Source organism: Lepus europaeus, chromosome 12 (assembly GCF_033115175.1).
Source record: "Lepus europaeus isolate LE1 chromosome 12, mLepTim1.pri, whole genome shotgun sequence".
Lineage (NCBI taxonomy): Eukaryota > Metazoa > Chordata > Mammalia > Lagomorpha > Leporidae > Lepus > Lepus europaeus.
The window spans coordinates 55,324,950-55,341,567 of record NC_084838.1 but is presented as its reverse complement, the minus strand read 5'-3'; the positions used below and the strand labels follow the sequence as shown (position 1 = coordinate 55,341,567).

The 16,618-nt window shown below is 39.0% G+C and overlaps 1 protein-coding gene across 2 annotated transcripts in view; it reads right to left on the bottom strand.

Annotated features, from left to right (window-relative positions):
• SLC24A2 (solute carrier family 24 member 2) overlaps positions 1 to 14,344 on the bottom strand; it is a 257,950-nt gene extending 243,606 nt beyond the window's left edge. For both annotated transcript variants that reach the window (XM_062207033.1, XM_062207034.1), the window contains exon 1: positions 13,415 to 14,344. In XM_062207033.1, coding sequence (XP_062063017.1) covers positions 13,415 to 14,344 — 930 coding nt within the window. The remainder of the gene's footprint in view (positions 1 to 13,414) is intronic.
• Between the last annotated feature and the right edge of the window lie 2,274 nt (positions 14,345 to 16,618).

Genomic DNA, 16,618 nt, shown 5'->3' with positions numbered 1-16,618 from the left:
AAGTACCAAGATACTGACACCAAATTAGGCGAAGTTCACATTAGGGATTTGTGGTCCAATTGCTTTTTTGATGGAGTTCCTAGGAGAGCAGTAAGTTGGTTTGATGTCAAGAATCCCTCTTAGATAAGAAAGTGAAGAAGCAGGAGTTGGCAAAGAAGGGTGAGGCAGCAACACGATACTAAACATGCTTGGTCAAGTGTTCACGTAGATTCCCATTCCCAGCTTCTCCATAATCAGGAAGTCCTGTACTCCCACAACCCTGAATATTCCTCCAATCCTTAGTTTCAAGGTTGATACCTTTTCCTTAAGACCAACTCAAGGGAGAAAACGGATTTAGGGATGAACAAAGGGTCCCAATTCACTATAGATGTAAACATACCTACAGAATACCATGGAACAGTTTGGAGTCCTATTCTAGGAGTTTCTCTATCTATGGAGCACTTTTCCCGAAATCTCAAGAATGGAAGAAATTCAAGTCATATAACTGATCGGAGACTGATAACCAGAATAAGAACTCTTAACATCAATGATCAAATAGCTTAATTTAAAGGCAAAGTATTTGGATAGAAGTTTCTCTAAAGAAGATAAACAAATGGCCAAATAAGATCATGAAAAGATGTTTGACATCATTTTTGACATGATGTCAAAAAGAGTAACAAAAGTTGGCAAAGATGAGGAGAAATTGGAACCCTCATATACTGTGAGCAGGAATGCAAAATGGTGCAAGGATTTTGGAAAACAGTTTGACAATTCGTCAAAATGTTAAACATTGAATTAGCATGTGACCCAGAAATTCTACTCCTAAGTATATATCAAAGAGAACTAAGAACATGTATTTGCACAAAAACTTATAAGCAAATGTCCATTCCAGTACTATCCATAACGGCCCAAAGTGTAAACAATCTAATTGTCCATCAACTGATGGACAAAATAATATTCCATATACTGGAATAATATTTGCTCATAAAAAGGATACATCATGATTGAACCTTTAAAATATGCTAAATGAGTGATGCCAGTCACAAAAGGATAGGGAAATCTATGGTGACAAAGTAGATTGATAGCGGCAGGGAGGAATGGAGTAGGACTACCTGTGGGTACAGGTTTCTCTCTGGGGTCATTAAAATATCCTAAAATGCACTAGTGGTGATTGTTATACAAATCTGACTATACTAAAGACCACTGAGTTATACTCTTAGGGTGAATTCCACAGTAAATAAGTCATATCTTTAAAAAGCTTATAAACAAGTTAATAGAGAAATATTATTTGATGCTAGAAGGCAAGGAGAACTCTTTAGGGCCATAGGTGGAATAATCTGGCTTTTACAATTGAGGGTGCTTGTCTACCTTGGCATTCACACTCGTGAAAATTCACACACTGAAAAGACTGGAGGATTTCTAATGACTCCTATTTCTTAAGTATTAAATTGGTTATTTTGCACTTAACTTTAATACATAAACCACTAGATTTTATCACTGATTCAACAGGCTCAGACTTTTTATCATGAACACTCATCATCATCATCATTATCAATCTTTTGAAGTTTCAAGTGCTCTTTGCCTTTCTACCCGTGGCACCAAGAAAGATACCAATTACTGAAAATGGGACTGGCTAGTTAACCAAATCAAGGAGTGTGATTCCGTCCAAGATGGAAAACATCAGTGCTGCCAGACAACGTAATGTATGGCTGGGATGAGACAGATAAGAGTAAAACTAAGATTAAATAATGATAATGTATATAAGGAAAGAGTAAATACATTTATAGGGCAGCAGTAGGAGGGCTCAAGAGAATTTCATGGTCAAGTGAGGTTTAGTTTAATAGATAGGGAAGCAGTTTCTTAATCCTCTACAAAAATAAAGGGAAAGTAGGCCCAAGTTCAGACATTGAGGATTTGACTCTAGTGATTACTCAGGGAACTGCACCTTCATATGGTGCTGAGGAAGGCATAGAGAGGGGGTCTAGGAAATCAAGCAAGGTCCTGACATGACAGAAGGAAACTCTGGGGAGAGACAGGACTGAGGGAGAGTAACTAGTCGCACAGGGAAGGAATTCAGCACATGGATAAGACTCTGCTTAACACTTTTCCTGTTCAGTGTCATTTAAAATTCACAGCTTCTCCATGAGGGAAGTTCTATTATTTTCTTAATTTATGGATAAGTGACATAAGCCCAGAGAAGTTAAGTAACAGTCCAAGGTCACACAGCTAGGAAATCACACTTTCTCCCAGGTTTAAATAACAAGCAATTCCATTGTATTACACTGAGACAGCATACTCCCTCTTAGAAAACAAAGGAACAGGTTTGTGAAATACCCCCAATACTCAGTGTTTACCACAGGTCTAAAATAATAGAAGTGGTTCAACATACATTTGATTGCTATCAGGCAGTAGGGAGGAAAGGAACTGGCTCGTCCTACTGTAGTAGACAGTGCAAACAGGTTGTAGGTGGCAAGCATAGGGCAGCTGAAAATGAAACCTGTATTTCTCCCTGCACCCTGCTCGCTCAGCTCAATGTCCATCAGTCAGTCAGAGAAAGTACACAGCACCAAAAGCTCACTTGGCCCTTTCCAAAAAGGCCAATGGATGTGTAAAGAAGCCCTTACCCACTAAAGGGGGAACTAATCCTCTTTAATTGGATTTCTTAATTGGAAAAGCACTGGAAGCAGGAAAGTTCAGAGCTTCATTATCTGACCATCTTTTCTACTAGTCAATCCATAATTACAAGTTTACTCATTTCTTTCCCATTAACAGAAGCAGTTATCAGATCTGATGGGGATCATGGGTATATAAACTAGTCCCTTTATTTTCGGAGAGGAGATGCCTGTTTTGGGGTGATGTAGCCAGTGTGTGGGATGAAAAGGACATCTCTCCACTTCCTGCCAATGTGCAATTCTGGGTGCATCCTTTAAAGCCGTGAATATGGATTAAATATGGCCTGGTGCCCAGACACTTCCACATCCACTCGCTTTTACCAATTCAAGAACCATGGCTGCATCTTTTGGTTTACAGATCCAGTACTTCCTAAAAAGAAAACCAACCTAACTGAAATGCAGTTTCAGCCTTCTTGTCAAGGTTCTGCTTCTCTTTGATTTAATAATCTCCCTGCTTCACCCACGTTTCTTTTCCACCTGATGAAAAGCACACTGAGAACCAAGAATGAATTGAGGCTCAGCAAGCTCATGCTGTGATCTATGCATTCCTCACCCTGCAGTCTATGTCAGATCCAGAGAGCAACACATGGTTTAGTGGGTGCTGGTCTCCTAGGGAATCCTCAGAAATCTGCATTGGCCAGGGGACCACAGCTACGCAGCTGGACATTGCTGTGTGTGCTTGGGGAGGAAGCTGCAAAGATGTCTGGATTCAGTTCTAAACAGCAGAGTCCCAACCATGAAAATCAGCACAGGTTTACAAATATTCATTGGTCCCTTAGCATTCATAGCTCTGAAACTCGAAATAATAAAAAGAAGAATTTGGGAGTAAGAAGCAAAGGTAACCCCAGCCCAAAGAGCACTTTTATTGAATTAATAAAGGGCACTACTTCCTTTGGACAGCCATGATGTCAACACCAGAAAACAGTTTATTCACAGAGTCATGTCTGGATTTCAGCTGCTATCCATCCCCTTGTACAGACAGATGCCCTTGTGCAGCACAACTAGCCCAGCTTTGCAGGAAAGTCCTGCTAAGAGGGAGAAGGAAGAAAACAAAATTTCTTAGCATGATATTTTTACAAACTCAGGATACAACCCACTGGGGACGAGGGAGCCATGAAATTATTTTGCTGAACTAGCATTTTTAATTGAATGGAAATAGAAGAAATATGAAAGTGTCTCATATTTAGATTTCATTTTATATATGCATGTAAACATTTATATACATTATAATATATATATCTATATCTGTATTGGGTGGAGATGTAAAGCTTACATTTTAGTGTGGGTCTTGGAAAAATACTTGAAAGTCACTGACTTACTGAGATTAATATAAGAAATGGATCTAATTTGGAAGCTTACTTTGTCTTCATTCCTAATCTCAGTGAGAAACACTAAGGCATAACTGAATTCACATGCACTTTGGAATCTGACCAATGCATGTTCGAATGTGGTTTAAATATCGCTAAATTTGGGCCTTAGGCAATCACTTATATTTCCTGATCCTCAGATATCTGGTCTGCAGATGGAGATGATGATATCTTTTTGAGAATGTTGCTATAGTAAGTACCTAGTATTAAGCACTATCTACTTGTCAGATCCTGCTCTTCTTTTGCTTTGGATAGACCAGCAGTCAAGGGCGGCACATGCAGCTGCCAGGGAGAGTTTTTATTGCCAGCCACAAATGATGAAGAGCTCCAGCATCCTACAGTAAACTTTACATGACTTTCTCCCATGCTCTGCTTTCCCCTCTGACTGCAAGAGCTACCTCTCATGGTGTGCTTAAACTAAAATTACTGCTTGGTCAAGTCAATTAAATCATTTCTGTGAAAGTACTACATGTAAGCCAGTTAAGGAAATTGTTAGGTGAACTAGGTTTGGTTAGGCTCTGGTCTTCTGTTTAGGGTTACTGCAGTAGATTGCTACTTCGCATGGTTAGAATACTCCACAGAGGACAGAAGTGACAAGATAAAATCAATCTGCCGGGTCATTCAGGTCAGATGTCCCATTTTCCAGATGAGGAAATAGAAGTTTTGGTAGGTGCAGAATCCCCCAAGGTCATCTGCTCAGAGAGCACATTCTAGTCTCTGCGAGTTTCATCTTCAATTTCTTGGTCACAAGCCCTCCTCCTCAGAATAATTGACCCATTACAACTGAAACCCAAACTGCAAACATTTCCTGACTTTATTTAGGTGGGGAAATGTGGAGATGGATGAAATTTACAGTTACTGAATCTCAGCATATATTTACACAGAGATTTTTGAGTGAGTCATCTTAGTGAACTTTAAAATTGACATAAAGGACACACAGGAAACTGATAATCTACAAAAGAAAAATGTAAATCTTCATAAACATATGTTTCAAAACCCAACTTCCCAATTAATCAAAGACATAAATTCAAATAATTAAAATGGTATGGGTTATGTATGAAGTATGTATGAAATCAGAAAGCATTAAAAATTATGATGCCTAACACTACAAAGTATGTGGCAATGTGGCAGAAATAAAGAAGTTAATAAGTTCAGTCTAGAATTTCTGCTTCTACAAAATTAGACATTAGGTATAAGGTTATTTATTATAGTATTTTTAGAGTACTAGTGAATATTACAATATATTAAAGTATGAAACATTTTTAGATTATAATACTGAATAGTAAATAACATTTTAGAACAACACTTAATAATTGATGAAATGCTCATAATATGCCAAGATTTTTTAAATTACTTAAAATTGTATATATCCAATATGATAAATTTAAATTTAAAATTGTGCATATCTAATTTATTTAAATATATAGGTATATATATGCATGTGTATAGGGAGTCTGGAAGAATATATGGAAAAATCTACATAGTTATCTTTAGAAGGTGTAATAGAAAGATTATGTTATTTAAAATGTGTATGTGTTTTCTCACTTGATAAAAATGAATATTTCAGTATCTGTTAAAATATTACTTCAAAGGAGAATATAAAATTTAAAGAGACAGTATGCAATGCTTTATTAGAATTACCTGTTGGATTTGTTTTGACTAAAAATTTTGCTGTTGGTAGGATATTTACTGATGAGGGGCATTACTATGACTGTCGTGCTATAGTAAACATTCAGAGTGTGTCATTAGAATTCCACAGCAGTGTCCTTGTTATATGCAGTAGCCTTTGATAACTCCACAGGCTGCAATATGTGTTGCTGGCAATATAATGGATCAAACATTAAGAGAAAACCTTCTCAGTACATTGCTTCTCAAAATGTGGGATATTGTAATTTTAGTATATATTTTTTAAATATCCAATTATGTTAGTGAGGAATTAAAGATTTCTTTGAACCCAGAACACCAAGTAAGCATAAATCCAGAGGTTTCTGTATTGTTTGTCTTTGTGATATTTACCATTCCCCAGGGAGAGAGAGCTTTGCAGAAGCTACAGACATGAGGCCTGGTGGTGAGAGGTAGTTTACACACCTTCTCTTCCTGAAGAGTTGATGCTTATAGTGAGTGAGTAGAAAAAAAAGTTCTACCCAGAAAATGAAGATGGCAGCTATGTCTACTTTGGTATTGGTTTTGGGGGTACTGTGGAGAAAAAAGAGAGGAAGAGATATGAGAAAAGAATGTGTCGCAAAAATTTCTAACCACAGACTCACTCATCTGCGTTTGCTGTCTGAACTCACATTACCTGGGTAGAGAAAATGTCAGACTTTTAGGTTCAAATGGTTCTAGGTTGATAGTACCCTCAGGCCCTAACACAATAGTGATGTTCTTTGGAATGAGTCAAACTCAGGCCTCATTGACTTTACACAGGTGAAGTTCCAAGAACATGCAAAATTCAAAAATTTAAAAAATTAAATGTACTATAAACACATAAGGAAACAATCTCACATTGTCAAGAAAATTAATAAAACAGCTGAGCTATGTCCCTGAGGATACTGACATTAGAATGATCATTATGAAATATAAAATAAATAAACATTATGTTTAATGGAATTAAAGAAGACATTAAAATCATGATGAATGAATAATAAACAATGAAAATCAACTGGATGGACTTGAAAAATGCCACATAGAACTTGTAGAAAAGAAAAATATGAAAACTAGAAACTCAGTGAATGAAATTTAGAGGGCATTAGACCAAATTAAAAGAACAGGGACAGTAGAAAGCAGATATAAAGAAATGCCGAGGATGAAGATTACAGATAGAAAAATATGAAAAGTTAAAAGACATGGAAGATAGGTTGAAATAGTATAGATATATTTTATTGGAATTCTAGAAAGTAACTATAGGAAGAATAGATTAGAGGCAATATAGAATGCACTGATCTTCAAATACAAGAAGCCTAATGATGAGATTGTGTGCATTCAAGGTGGTATTGCTTTTCCCAGGCCGATCTGTGGTAACTAATAGAGTACCTAAAATGTAATCTATAGAAGTAAAATTGGCACTTTAAGACGCGATGGCTTTGAGCAACCCTTGTTTAAAGGGCTGTAGAGGAACAGTTTTTTTTTTTCTATTTGTTGAACTCTTTACTTAGTATAGAGTTAATATTATATGTATAAAGTTAATTGAAAATAGATCTTAATAAAAAGTAAGAATGGGAATAGGGGAGGGAGGAGGTAGAAAGGTGGGAGTGTGAGTGGGAGGGTGGGAAGAATCACTATATTCCTAAAGTTGTATATATGAAATACATGAAGTTTGTATACCTTAAATAAAGTTTCTGGGTAAACAAACAAAAAACCCTAATGAATAACAAACAGAGGATCCACAAATGATAAACCTGCAACTGACATAGCTTAAAGATACTGCTGAACACCAAAGCTAAAGAGAACCTTAAAGGTAGTCAAATAGGAGCTGGTGCTATGACTTAAAGGGTAGAGCTGCCACCTGCGACACTGGCAACTCATTTGGGTACCAGTTCAAGTCCTGACTGCTCCATTTCCAATTCACTCCCTGCTAATGGCCTGGGAAAGGCAGCAGAGGATGGCCCGAGTGCATGGGCCCCTGCATCCACATGGGAGACCTGGCTTTGGCCTGACTCAGCTCCAGTCTTTGTGGTCATTTGGGGAGTGAACCTGCAGATGGAAAATCTCCCTCTGTTTCTCCTTCTCTCTCTAACTCTGCCTTTCAAATAAATACATAAATAAATAAATAAATCTTAAAAAAAAACTTATAATGGACATTAGGAGTAGAAGCAATCATAGAAAAAAGGGGCTGATATACAAGTAGAAATGTGCAGAGAAAATTGGTAAAAATGCAGATAAAGTGTGAAGATTGATGATTTAATTGAAATGTATAATTTATGGGGTTTGAAAAATGAAGGTGATAGCTCAATAAAACTGTTACAAAATATCATGGTTAAATCTTGGACTTCAAATCTTGTACAATGGAGAAGAGGTGATTGGATTAAAGTATTCCAATATTCTTAGGTTATTTAGCTAATGTAGAGATATTCATTTATTTTGCACTATGTCAAGATAAAATAGATGTATGTGCTAAAATGTTAAGGCAAACATTAAAAGAACAGAAGCAGAGTGTACAAATTCAATGTATTAAAGGAGAAAACAGGTTGAGGCAATAATTCAATCAAAAACTCAAGAAAAATGATAAGGAAACAGATCAGAACAAATAAAAAGCATAACATTACATGATAGAAAAAAATCCAAGTGTAACAGGAATCAATATAAACAAATGAAACCTTCCTGTCAAAAGATAATGACTGTCAAACCTAATTTTCAAAATTAAGTTATAGTCTATTTACTAGAGAGTTATGTAAAGCAAAAGAAGATAGAAGATAGAAACTAAAGCTGTGAAAAATAAAAACTAACCCTGTCAAATCCACACTGTAGATGTAGTTGTGTTGCCAATGGCCAGAGAGCAGCTTAACATAACTATCTCATTCTTTGCTAAACTTAAAATACAAATTAGCTGGTTCTAAAAAAAAAAACATTAAAGAAGGTGAGGGGAAAGGGTGAGAAGGGAGAGGAAGGTGGTGACTCTGCTTCTCCACATTGCCACTAAGAGCTGCAAAGTGTAGGTCTCCTGCCAGGGGAGGCCGGAGTCCCAGGGAAGAAGCACAAGGGGCAATTTGCACTGTGTGCATTAAACTCCACCAGGCTCTCTAAAATGCCTTGTTCACTCTCTGAAGCATGTGTAGTAAGTGAGGGTTTGTAGAAGGAAACGAGGTAAGGAAAATAGCCTGGTACTTTGACCCCAGATAAACAAACATGCTACATTCATAGGCATCTCATCGGTTAAAAATTTTAGCACCCAAATTTCTTTCTTTAAAAAGAACACAGAATTAGTTTCCACATCTCTCAAGAAATACATCTTTCTATATATTGTAAGGACAATCTTATCTTCCTTGAAATTTAAACTATAATTTTACTAATTTATTTACTAGGCTTGGATAAGCTTGAAGATTGTTTTATAAAAGATTCTGTACCATATGCAGGCTTGGGGCTGTACACGTGTATTTATAAAATTATTTATGGCTTAATGCCTTACAATAAACACTTCATTGTATGAAAAATATTTATAGTATTATTTTATTTTTTACTTTCTCAATAACATTAATAACAATTTGGATTGCAAAAACACTGCTTAAAACTTTTCAGGAATATACAAACTGAATAAAGTAAGGCACACTTAACTTACTAAGGAGACTGGTTTTATAGCTAGCCAGCTTTACACATCTTTATTTAGATCATTCCCATTATTAGAACGGGGTCGACTTGCTGTCAGATTACAACGCCAAGGCTAAGAAGTTAAATACCATGGACAGCTGCTTTCTAGGCCAATGACAGCCTTAGCACCACAACAGATCAACAGATCTAGCGGTCAGGGTAGGTGCACAGAAGATGAGCTCAGCACCCTGAAAGTCAACCATTCCAGCTCCTGCAGGATTCAGATTTATTCCTGACCAGTTATAGATGAATTTTTAGGAGAGAGCCCCAATCATTAATAAATAAAAATCCTCTGAGAAAAGTCTCTGCTTAGCATAGGCATTTCTAAACCTCAGCCAATGGTCTAGTTAACTCAAGTAAAATTCTGCACAATAAAATTTCATGGCAAAAAAAAAGCATTTGGAAGTTTCCTTGGAGTTCATGATATTATTGGACTGCATATAATCACTATATGTGAACTAAGGCTTATAGATTTTATAATATGACAAATATTATATGCCTCCTAAAATAAATGATTTGCAGGAGTAAATTCAATCTTCAAAGAATGCTGTATAATTCTCATATAAGAAATAATTTATTCTAATTCACTTTTCATTTAAGAGCAGAATAAAAGGAAAGTAAATAACATTTATTGAACAATCTACATTTGCCATGGATTATGCTCCATGCTTAACATTAATTTCTTCACTCAATAATTTTCCCATCCTTATAAAGTAGTTATTATTATTCTCATTTTCCAAATTAGGAAACTGAGACTCAAGAGAGTTTAAATGAATTATCTTAGATCACTGGGCTTTTTAGACAGCTGGTGTTAATGTCCTTTTCTTCCTGGGTCAAAGCCCTTGGGGTTCTTCACTGTGTCACAACTTTTAAAAAGGATAATGTATATCACTAAAAGAAATAATAGTAATACTAACAACAATAAAATTTTAAAACCACACAATGTAACACATAGCACTTTAACCAGAGAAGAATATCAGTTCACATTTTTCCAAGCTTCCCAGTTATCCCATGACATATATCATCAATAATAGAACCAAATTAAAATTTTTCAACTTGTCTATGAAGTGAGCACTTTCAAAGATATTTCATTGCCTACAGCTTGGCAGAAATGATGCTTCTGTAGCAAGAATCATGTGATGATTTATAAAAGAATATTAGCCGGTGCCGGGGCTCACTTGGCTAATCCTCTGCCTGTGGTGCCGACACCCCGGGTTCTAGTCCTGGTTGGGGCGCTGGATTCCGTCCTGGTTGCTCCTCTTCCAGTCCAGCTCTCTGCTGTGGCCCGGGAGTGCAGTGGGGGATGGCCCAAGTGCTTGGGCCCTGCACCCCATGGAAGACCAGGAGAAGCACCTGGCTCCTGGCTTCGGATCGGCGCAGCACGCCGGGCGCAGCGGCCATTTGGGGAGTGAACCAATGGAAAAGGAAGACCTTTCTCTCTGTCTCTCTCTCACTGTCTAACTCTGCCTGTCAAAAAAAATATCTAAAATGTATTTCTCAACTTTTCCAAACTCTCATGCCAAAAATTGTGCAAATAAGAACAGAAGGTGGCTGTGCCTGAAAACATGCTTGCACAGCACATTCTTCTCTTTGAAGAAATTGAGGCTCACAATTACCCTAGGGTCTTTTTTCTAAGTGTTTTGTCAGAGGCACTGATTTCCATAGGAAATGTGGCCTCCACAGTTGGAAATCAATTCTGCCAACCAGAAAGCTAGATGCTCACACTCTGCACTTGTCCCTATTCAAAACATCTAATATTCAGAGCTTGGAAAGCATACTACTGTAAGATTTTGAAACTGGGCATAGCATAAAGGCTGTAATTGCTGAAAAAAATATTTTCCAGCAATAATTCAAAATTGAAATTGGCAAGGTGAAACTTTCTGGAGGAAATCATGCATGATTATCTACGGTTTCATCTAAAATGTATGACTATGTTTTAGTATTTTGGCTACCAAACAAGACAAACTCTGTTACCAAAAAGAAAAAAACAACTCTCCATTCCCATTAGTTATCAAATACATAAAGCTACAGTAATTATTAAATGAAATGAATTAAACTATTTGGTGCTGAAAGGAAATTAATACAATGAACATGTTTGAGGGAAATCAGAAACTGGAGAAATAGTTATGACTATAAACTTCTTTCTATTTTAATTATGTTTACCCAGAATTTCCAAATTAAAAAAAAACACACAATATTAAACATAACAGAGAGTTATGGATACAAATACCAACCATTGAGGAATGTCATCCTAAAATGATGACTTACAAATTATATAAAAATGATGTGACAGTCAAATAATTGATTAGGTGAAGGTCTTGCCAGGACTACTTTAATGAATGGTGTACAATTGATTACATATATCTGTAACCTGTATTTAAAGTTATTTCCCAAATGCAGGAAACCAGTTCTCCCTCCACTAAAATTAGAATGCAAAATCCTCCTGCAATCTTGCATATACTGTTGGATTACTCTGAAAATTCATTTTTCATAAATGTTGCCAATATAATCATCAGCCAAGCCTTTAAGTTAATGAATTGCCACTGTGGTGTCACAAAACCAAAAGGCATTGAGTTTCCAAAACCACTTTTTACCACTCTGATGTGACCAGGACCTTTCTGAGATATCTAGTCATTTCCTTGCCTCTATAAAACATGCCTTTCCTTGAAAATTGCTCAGTATCCTAACTGGAATAATCACACAGATTATAAAGCAAGCCCCCCAAACAGGCTGGAAGAGAGGGTTTGTGGGATCATCCTTTTGGCTGCTAAGTTAGAGCAGAGAGTGCGGCTTCCATAACACCCTGAAGGACATGTACTCAGTTGTTACATCTCAATGCTTTGCTGTATATCTTTATATTTTGCTAAGTGATTTTTTTCACTATACTTCCTAACAAACAGTCATATACTGAGATAAATGTTTGAAAAACTGTGAAACAAAACATTTGCACACAATAAATAGAAAAATTACTAGTGATTTTTTTTCCCACTGCAGTTAGCTTCCATTTTATGGTAACTACAAAGATGATGGTCTTCGACTTGATACAAAGGTATTATGTAAGAAAAGCTAAGTTAATATCATTTTCCTCTTTTTTATGTTGAAAAGTCTTACCCCCATTCAAACATCTGTCTTTTGCCTACATGAGAATTTTGCCAGATGCTAGCATGCAAAGTTTGTGTATTTTGGTTTTCTGTTTAAAATCATATTCAAAAACAATATTCCACTGTTAGGGTATAATTCAGAACTGCATTATGACACAATCTAAATTTTGTTGGCATTATTTATTCATTATTTAAAAAATAATTGATCAGATAATTGATTTTGCAGATCAATTTCTTCTAAGCTCTTTATCAATTTGCTTTCCACCTAAGTGGTAGGATGGCCATTATTGTCATTAGAATTATCTCCCTCAAATTCTACCATACAATTTTTTGGATCATGTTTCTTAGAGTATGCAAAGTCGACCATTATGATACAGATGCAAGTGTCAGGGCTGACCAAAGACTCTCTTTACAGTGAATGCTGGTAAGTTCCCGGTCAAGTGGTGTGAAACCTGACAATGTGAATGAAGGGAAATGACCAAGACTAGTCAAATGAGCAGATCTGCTGAGATGAGGCTGCTGACCTGAAGATGCATCTGTGATGACACAAGCAAACTTTCTTCCCTAAACATCTTTAAAAGATGGTGCTTAATAACTGTCATGAATTCATTCCAAAAGAAAAAGTCCTACAGTTTAATAGGCACATATACCCTTTCCCATGAAGATAACATTGTTCCCAAATCATTATGCCTAGTTACAGAAAATAAGAGGCAACTGCCAGGTATGCTCTGGGATGCTTATGTAACCATGTTTACCACGGTTTTACTCTGAATAAAGAAGCTTGGGAACTCAGTAGACATCTACAAGAATTTCCCCCCAAGATGTTTTTTCCCCACTGTCATGTTAGTCTGGCTACTACAGAACAGCAGAATTCAATCTGTTATCCAGTCCAGCCCCAAATACCAGCACATTAAAAAAAAGTTGCAGTTCACAAAAACAGTAATTCAGAACTATGTTCAGTAAGAGATTAGATAGAAAAGCCACCACCACCAACCTTTGCTTGGGCCTCTGGTGTAGTCACCTTGACGACTTTATTGCGATTTATCATTTGCTTCACCCATCGTTCTACTTGGACGTTGAATTTCATGAAAATCACATAGCCAACATAAGCAGTTAGGAGAAGCAAGCTTTCCCACCACTTGATAACGTTATCCAGGAAGAATATAATCAGCATGATCAAGTCAACGATGTAGAAGGACACATCCCGAAAGAGTGGCCACCATGTCAGGTTCAAGATTTCTCTAGAAAAGAGAGCACACATGCCAATAACAAAGAGGATATTGAACACTGCTGAACCTACGATTGTGCCTATGCCAACGTTGCTGTGTGCGATAAACACCCCTATGAGAGAAGTGAACAGTTCTGGGGCCGACCCCCCTGCAGCCATAAAGGTGGCTCCAGCCACATCATCAGAGATGCCCAGTTTTTCAGTGATGACAGTCAAAGAAGGAACAAAGAACTCATCGCAGACAATAGCTAGGGCTATGAACATGTAAATCATTCCCAAGACATGGAGAATGATGGCGCCTTTCCTTCGGTCCTCAAGGGAGAAGATGTCTCTTGGGTAGTCTCCTTGGGGATGATCTGTACTATTCTCGGATTTGCCTTCCTCAGAAGGAGTTGGCTGTGGAGTGTAATCCCGAATCTTGTCATTTAAATCTAAGAGAGTTCTTTGATGGTAACCATGTGCTACCCTAGGGCCACTTACAACATTGGCTTCTCCTGTGCTCTGTGTGTCTGTCTCAGAAAAGGCACTGATTGAAAATGGGACAGTGCTAATGGCTACCAGGCCCAGGAAAAGGCCCAAGATTCGAATCAACTTCAGTTTTTTCCTGACATTATAATGTTTCCTGCAGCCAGAGGGTGAGTCATCCGAACACCATTTCTCAAGGAACGCGATGGTGGTGCTTTGGTGGAGATCCATCCTGGGTCTTCTGGTGGAGGTGGTGGTTTTCAGTCTTCAGATTTGGTCAGATGGTCCTTTCATACTTTTCCTTACTTGACAGTTAGTGGTGCTTGTGCGTCACTCCCACAATCAGGAATTCTTATGCTTCATGGAAAAGTTTTACCATTTATGCCTAAATGAAAATAAAAACAAGGGTAGTCAGTCACAAAATCACGTCATTTTTACACAAGGTGTTTTGCAGTTATGATGAAGTCCTGACCTACAGCTGTGTGACCATGCCTAAGTTCCTTAACTTCTCTGTGCCTCAGTTTCCCCATTTGAAAAATCAGAACAATTATAGTACCTATGACCCAGGATTGCTTTAAGATGAGTTAAAACATGTGTAGAACTGAGAAGGATATGGTACACAGTAGGTACTTAGAATCACATCTGTATAAACCCAGATAGATCAAGTAGCTGTGCCCAAGTATGAACATTTTATGGATGAAAATCTAATTTATCCCATCTTATATCATGTAACAAACAACCTCTTGGTATTAAAAAGGTCTCACTGCTCTCAGAACGATTCAGGTAACTGACAAAATTATCCATTATGAGTTCTTTTACTTCAGTTATATAATTCCTAGTGGTAGGGGCATTTTTCTGATTCAGTCTATCATTTGGAAAGGGTCAAATGTTCCAGGAGGTAAAGCTCTTTCCTGCACACACAATGACCTCAGGGTTTTTTTTTTTCTTTCCATGAAAATCCTCTCCTAAATCAGATGCAGAAGAGTAGCCTTTAGAAAAAAATATAAGTTCACCAAAGGATACTCTGGTGACATGAACAAGCTATCTTCCTTGAACATCTAGACATTGTTTTGAGCTGAAGCTTTATTTGGGGAAAAAAAAATCCTTTAGTCATATTTAAAATAGACAGCTTAGCAAATCAAATCCCAATGCAGTGAAATAACAAGTAGGCTATTTCTAGCGACCCAATGTGTATTTCATAAACAATGTGCAAGTTGCAGCAATACCTCTGTCCACAACATCTGCCCCCAATAGCCCCGGCACTGGCTCAGTTTTCATTCTCTATCCCACGGAAAGGGGGACATTTCAATCTAGGCAGGACAGCTGATAGTCCGAAGGTTTCTTTTTAAAATTTCTTTAACAGCGTTATTTTCTTCTTCTATATCAACAATTTCATTTTAGAGGCATTCGCTGAGAGCATCTCAGGTGTAAAATAAGCTAATTAAACACACGCCACTTAACAGCGGTAGATTAGCTGGAGCTCAGGTTTGCAGCTCAGAGCCAGAGTCCAGAGCAAACCAGGCTGAGGCGCCGCTCCTCCTGACATAACCCGGACCCATCACAGACATTCCGGCTGGCTGCGGCTGTCAGCGCTTAGCAGAACGATTAAGCTACTCACAGCACTCCGGGGATTGTCACAAAGCCTGGCCCCAGCTACTGGCAGGGACAGACTTTACTCCCGGAGCGCACGATCAGCTCCAGCCCAAGGCGGGCTCGCCCTGCAAACCCACCGCTCCGCTCCCTGTGAGCTGCCTCTCTCTCTGCAGGCGAAGTGAGCCCCCAGCCGCACCCCAACTTTACCTTACGTAGTCCCAAACTTTCCCTGGTGGGTTAATAGGAAAATCAACTAACGGGCAGACGCCCCACCTGCGAGCCGGTAGCTAGGATGCATTTGGAGAGGCGCTTGGCCCGCACGTCGCCGGATCCTTTGTGAGTGGCCAGGGAAGGGGAGAGCCCCTCCGCGTGTCTCCGCTGACAGCAGGCCTTGCCCCGCGCTCCGCATCCCAAGCTGGAAGCCAGGGTGGGAGAGGCGAGGGCTCTGAAACCGCGCCCCGGAGCAGAGAGAGTTGGTTAACTCCTAGCGGGGCCTGGGGCACCCACATCCACCTGTGAGTCTTGCGGCGCAGCAGCAGGATGCGCGCAACCCGGATCCGGGGACAATGACCGTCGTGGCCACACACAGGCAGCTGGTGGGGCACAGCCGCCCGCACTTACCGGGATCCGCTAGGAGGACGCGCACAGGGCGGGGACCTGAGCCCACCGCCCTCTCCGGCCCTCAGCCTCCCCGCTCCGAGGCCCGGGGCTCCGGCTCGCGCTGGCCGCGGCTCTCGCCAGCCTGGGCTGGGCTCTGGAGGAGACTGAGCCGCTGCGAGCCCGGCGCTCCGCGTCTGGCGCTGCCGGGCCCCTCCGGCCCCTCCCTCTCGGCTGTGCGCGGGGAGCGGGGCCGCAGCGCGCTCGGCGGCGCCGAGTCCTCGGCTCCACGCCTCTTGGGTGCAGAGGCGATGC